The sequence below is a fragment of the Pinus tabuliformis genome, chromosome 9, assembly GCF_031772625.1.
Source record: "Pinus tabuliformis cultivar Carrire ecotype Pingquan chromosome 9, CPIR1, whole genome shotgun sequence".
Classification (NCBI taxonomy): domain Eukaryota; kingdom Viridiplantae; phylum Streptophyta; class Pinopsida; order Pinales; family Pinaceae; genus Pinus; species Pinus tabuliformis.
In genome coordinates this window covers 1935339593-1935345808 of record NC_142307.1, presented here as the reverse complement: position 1 = coordinate 1935345808, position 6216 = coordinate 1935339593, and the positions used below count along the sequence as shown (strand labels likewise).

General features: G+C 37.3%; 1 protein-coding gene across 1 annotated transcript; it reads left to right on the top strand.

Annotated features, from left to right (window-relative positions):
* Positions 1–230: 230 nt before the first annotated feature.
* Positions 231–5617, top strand: LOC149156706 (potassium transporter 26-like). Its single transcript, XM_089438433.1, has 9 exons — positions 231–801; positions 1136–1413; positions 2074–2296; positions 2773–3027; positions 3150–3200; positions 3411–3671; positions 3865–3917; positions 4028–4397; positions 4561–5617. The coding sequence occupies exons 2-9, from the start codon at positions 1243–1245 to the stop codon at positions 5451–5453; spliced, it is 2277 nt and encodes a 758-aa protein (XP_089294559.1). The 5' UTR covers positions 231–801; positions 1136–1242; the 3' UTR covers positions 5454–5617.
* The last annotated feature ends 599 nt before the right edge of the window (positions 5618–6216 follow it).

The following is a 6216-nucleotide window of genomic DNA, read 5'->3' as shown; positions in this document are numbered from 1 at the left end:
CACAAAGGCACTTCCTTGGCAGCAGAATTCCCAGTAGCATTTGACACAAATCCCACCAATGCAGTTAGAGTGACGTGGAAAGCAGCTAATGTTGTAGCTGTATTAACAGAAAACAGAAAATTGCATAAATCCTTACAAGAAATGTAGACCTATAACCCGACATCATGATTTCACAGATGAGTTTTATTGCTTACCAAATTTGAAGTCACAGCCATCTATGGAGGTTACTTGCTATGATAAACCCCACTGAGGTTATGGGGTTCATAGAGCGTACTCCTATGTTGGGTACTGATAATTTCTTCTCTGAAGCCATCTTCAATAAAACTGACAATAGAACTCTAATTCCAAATGGCTGGCCTTCGAAATTAGTGGTGGGAAAGAGCTGATTATCTAAAAATCTAGCATACCCTGATGGATTTGGTCACACAAACATTCAATAAACGCGGTATGTTTCCTAGTAAACTGGGATTACATGCATCCAATGAACTGCCAATTTGGGATTTGATCACGGCGAATATTTTCCTGCCATTCTCCTTCCGCGATTTAATTATATATACCTTACTTCAACCGCAAGTACCGTTGGAAAATCCCTAAAAAGAAGAAAGATCGTCGAATGAAGCGGAATGCATTAATCAAGCGAGCTGCTGTCATCAAATACATGGCGTGGACCTTAGTTGCAGGAAGCGGAGTACACTAAGCAAGCGAGCTGCGTTCTATCAAATCAGAAGGTCGTGGCGTGGACTTTTGTCTGAGGGAGGGGAATGCATTAATCCAGGGAGCTGCGTGCCATCAAATACAAAGGTTATGGCTTGGACTTTTGCATGCATGTAGATATATTAAGTATTTGCAGTTATTTTAAGGCCTTCTTCTTTTCTGCACTTACCTTTGTGCTGGATCTACGATCATAATTTTACCTTAACAATATTACAGGTGCAGAATCAGGTTTGATTTATCATTGGCAATAGGGGTGTTTAAAGGGTAGTTGCCTATTTACGGGCATAATGTTAATTAGCCGTGTGATGAAGGTGTTTGGTTTTTTTTGGGAGGAGGCGGGGGTGTTCTCCTCTGTTTTGCAAAATTGATTTTTTACAAATTTTGCCAAGCCTTTTGATTTTTAGCAATTTTTGTAGTTCAGGTCTGAATCATAGCTAAACTCAATGGATCAGAAGGGCATGCCTTAATGAAATAAGATTTGTTTGATCGGTGTCAGAGATACTTGAGATAATCTGACTGGTCATAAAGATGGAAGTCGCTGGAAAATCTGAACACGCTCCTGCAGATTCAGAGGCCAATTATGGAGTTGCACTGGAAGTGGTATCAATTCAAAATGAGGAGGGTATGATCGATAAAGGGAAACCAGATAATTATAGGACAATGATGCAGTCTTATGAAATTCCGTTTCACAAGCCAAAGGTAAGCATGCATGCATTGTTATTTTGTGCCCATATCGTAACCTTAAGTCAGGGGAGGTTATTGGGATTGATGAAAATGGGGTGCGCTTAGATCCATCAGTTCAATTGAAAAAAAGAAGTTAATGTATATATTTTTAAATAAATAATTTCGTAAAAATAAAAGCAATAAAGAGTACCTCGCATTTTTCCTCGAAAGAAAGCAATGTAAACAGTATCTCACCATCTCTATAGGTGATGGATGCAATCTCATAGAAAACATGTTCTATATTTCCATATCATCATTAGGCACATATTATATATTTACAGAGCAATATATATATATATATATATATATGAATTTGAAGTTACTTCAATCCAAATCCAGTAGCATATAATACAGCATTTACAGCATTTACAGTGGGATCTGAAATTCTGAAACTACTTTGAATTCAACAATTTATATTCTAATATTTGAAGATACTTTGAATTCAACGATGTATATTATAACATTGCAGGTACTTAAAGGTAATTTGAATTTCAGTCTGTATCGTAACATATATAACGTTAATTGCCCTGTTGCTGGGTACTTATTGATTGCTTCATCACTATGTATGCTTATCTTAATTTGTTAAATATCTTTTTTTGTTATATGAGATAATTGATGGGAATGTATACTGTGTAGATTTTTGGAAAGCGAGAAACATTGCTTCTAGCTTATCAGACAATTGGGGTGGTGTATGGAGATCTTGGAACTTCTCCCTTGTATGTTTTCTCTTCTGTTGGTGTTGAAAATCCAAAGGAAAGAGAAGTACTGGGAATTCTTAGCCTCATATTTTGGACTTTAACCATGATTGCCTTGGTCAAGTATGTTATCATTGTCCTTCGAGCAGATGATCATGGAGAAGGTAATGGATTTTATTTCAAATGTGTTCCACTTACAGCTTCTAAGACTGCAAATGCTTGGGTTTCAGGGATTTTCCTTCTTTTGAAAATATACCATTCTGTGGCTATTGAGGGTTGGTTGTATTGAATATGCACATTAGCACAGACCCATTTAGACCAGGGTTTGATATGCATTTAGAGGGATATGCATTTTAAGGTTGCATATTTTGCCATTGGGGACACATCCAATCTTGAACTTTGCCATTGGGGACACATCCAATCTTGAACTTCACCATGGTTGTGAATTTTGTCACTGCTTACTTCCATTTCTGTTTCTTTGAACTCGAGATATGCAACCTCCTGCTTCACCTTTGAGAGGTGCATCTGAGACCCAGTTTGGATGGATTTGTGCCACTAAATAGAAATATTTAATATTCAAAAGTAATTGATGGTTTATCATAGAGTGCAGGTTAGTGCTAAATTGTGAACTGGTTTACAGGAGGCACATTCGCTGTATACTCCTTGTTATCTCAGTATGTCAACCTTGAAAAAAGCACTGGCAAGCAATTCAGGCGCCTTGCATCAGATACTAAATTGAAGTTTTTCAGTACGGAAAATGGTGGAAAGGCTATCAACTCGAAGACAAAGGAATTGCTTGAGAAGAGTGCAACGGCTCAGAGAATTTTGCTGATTGTTGTTATGGTGGGCACTTGTATGGTGATTGGCGATGGAGCGCTGACTCCTGCAATATCAGGTCTGCCCATAAATGTATCTCAAAAAATTCTTTCATGTCAAACTGGTATTAGCGTGGCACCTCAACTCAATGCTCCATCACACATGTTGATTTTGTTCCATGATACTTTTTTAATCCTGCAGTGATGTCAGCTGTGCAAGGAATTCAGGCAAGGAACAATAACATGAGCCAAGGTAAGATGATACAAGAATGCGAAATAGGCACTATTAGCTTGGCTTCCATGAGTATATTGGGATGTAATCAAGTTTTCCAGTATGGGTTAGTTTATTTGGAGGAGGGATGCAGCTCCCTATCATAAACATGATATCATCTGTGTGTATAATGTGAATTATGGCATCCCACTTCCTGACATAATTTATGTTTTCGTATGTTAACTCATGCAGGCGTTGTTGTACTCGTGTCATTTTTTATCCTGTTACTACTGTTCCTTTTTCAAAAACTCGGTACAAGTAAAGTTAGCTTCATGTTCTCACCCATAATGATTACCTGGTTCGTGACCAACACAATGATAGGACTGTATAATATTGTGAAATATTATCCTGGAGCATTCAAGGCATTCAACCCATATTATATATACTATTACTTTCATGAATATCACAAACAAGGATGGGTGATGCTTGGAGGTGTAGTCTTATGTATCACAGGTATTGATTATTCTGACGATGATATACGTCTCATTTTATCATATAGTATACTTGGAACTGTTTTCTAACTCAATTGATAAATCCATATCAATGATTTTCTCAAACAAATTTCATAACTTCATCCCAAATTATTTATGCTAAAGCTATACAAATAGAAACACTAACATCAGTTCTTTGTTCTGCCTGGATCCAGGTGCCGAGGCCATGTTTGCAGACTTGGGCCATTTCAACAGGAAATCAATCCAGGTCCAAGCTATATGTCAAGGACAGAATTATTAGTATTTCATCATACATGTGTGCTTCATCCTCCTTAAGTTTTAGTATCATAATGTGAAATTTGGGTTTTTTTGGTGCAGCTTGCCTTTTGTGCGTTGGTTTACCCATCTCTGCTTATCACATATACGGGACAAGCGGCTTATTTGATAAAGAACCCAGGGGACATAGGCTCTACATTTTACAAATCAATACCACAGTCTGTGTATTGGCCAATGTTCATTGTTGCCACTTTAGCAGCCATTGTAGCCAGTCAAGCATTGATTACAGCAACATTCTCAATCATAAAACAGTCCATGGCTCTTAGCTGCTTCCCTCGAGTGAAGATTGTGCATACCTCACAAAATTACGAGGGCCAGATCTATTCACCTGAAGTTAACTATGTTCTCATGGTTATCTGCCTTGCAATTGTCGTAGGATTCCGGGATGGAACACAAATTGGCAATGCATATGGTAAGAATATCTGAATTTATATCTAACAACAGAATTTGGTAGTTTTTATGGATTGTTTTGAGTTTCCAAGGATAATTTTAGGTATTTGGTGGTGCAACCTTTTGGTAGTTTTTATGGATTGTTTTGAGTTTCCAAGGATAATTTTAGGTATTTGGTGGTGCAGGGGTTGCAGTGGTTGGGGTCATGTTCATTACGACGTGCCTAGTAACCTTGGTCATGCTTGTGGTTTGGAACATGCATGTTTTGCTTATACTACCCTTCACTCTGTTTTTTGCTATTTTTGAAGGCGTTTATCTATCATCTGTATTGAATAAGGTGCCACAGGGAGGTTGGTGTCCCTTCCTAATTGCAGCAATTTTTCTGACCATAATGTTCTCTTGGAACTATGGAAGGCAGAAAAAGTATAAATATTTAGCACGGAGAAAACTCAGCATAGAAGGTTTGAATGGATTGGTTGCCGGGGTGAATTCACGTGTACCAGGAATTTGTTTCTTCTGCAGTGACCTTATTTCCGGCTTACCACCGATTATTGAGCATTATGTAAAGAATGTGGGGACTTTGCATGAAGTTCTTGTCATTATCACCATAAGAATGGTTCCAGTCAAGACAGTGCTTTTGTCGGAGAGATTTATGGTTGGAAAACTAGAGCCAAAGGGTGTATATAAATGCGTAGCCCAATATGGTTACAAAGATGTCCCAAACATGGAAGGATCTGAATTTATCAACCAGGTTGTTGAAAGCTTAAAAGACTATCTCAAGCTTAGAGGAACTCATTCCTCCTCACATGACAGAAGTTATGCAAGCAGAAATACAGTGGCAGAAAGTAACTACTCTGTAGATGAGGAATTGCAGCGGCTTGAATTGGCAAATAATACAGGGGTTGTGTATGTTCTAGGAAAAATCACATTGAAGACTAATAAGAGCACTGGTCCTTTTGAAGGATTACTGATTGACAAGCTCTACAGGTTTCTCCAAAACAATTGCAGGTCGACTCTGTCTACCTACAATATACCACCTGCGCATTTACTTCAAGTCGGAATGGTGCAAGAAATTTAGAGTTTGTTCACACAAAACTGTTAGAAGACAATGAAATAAGAAGCTTTTACTCATAATAAAGCTTTCAGGGCCGTAAAATTCCTGATCACTGGAAAAGAAGATATAATTTTGTACTATTGTTACTACTTTAAATCTATCACTGGAAAATAAGATATAATTTTGTACTATTGTTACTATTTTAATAGATTTATAAGATTTCAAAATGCGAATTTTCGTTGAGATCAAAAGAAATGACTATTGAGTTTTTTACCATTTCTGTAATAAATCATGCAGCATTTAGAGTGAACTGGTCAATACATGTTTTGTGACTCTGGTGGAATAGAAAAAAATGATAACAGCTCATTACTTTTCAGTTTCAATCCTTCTTTTACAGTAAGGCTCTTATCTTTTGATGAAATGCAGAGGCTGATAAATTAAAATTTTCAAGAAATCCCACGTAGAGTTTGTGAAGAGGGTATTTTAAATTTTAATAGTAACTCTTTGTTATCCTTTGTCCTCCGAAATTTGTACACTTTCAAGTTGTTTGGGGCTAAGTACCATGTGTTACAAGCCAAGCCACCAAACAACACTTTTTCCAGGTTGGGTCCCTTCAAATTCTGAATCTAAAAAACCCCATAGGAGCAACAAAATGAAAATGATACCTAGAAAATCACTCTTCTGGCCTATAAGCCACAATTTTAAGGATCCCATGCTTCCACTATACTCTCTATTGCTTCATGATCTAATATGTTTTTCAACTCATCTTTGTTTTGAATGTGGAGTC

What these genes read in the sequence shown, in the direction of transcription:
- LOC149156706 (XM_089438433.1), top strand. Translation starts at nt 1,243, where the DNA reads ATGGAAGTCGCTGGAAAATCTGAACACGCTCCTGCAGATTCAGAGGCC. An exon ending in TTCCGTTTCACAAGCCAAAG is followed by an intron (nt 1,414 to 2,073) that starts GTAAGCATGCAT and finishes TATACTGTGTAG; the next exon opens with ATTTTTGGAAAGCGAGAAAC. An exon ending in ACAAATTGGCAATGCATATG is followed by an intron (nt 4,398 to 4,560) that starts GTAAGAATATCT and finishes TTGGTGGTGCAG; the next exon opens with GGGTTGCAGTGGTTGGGGTC.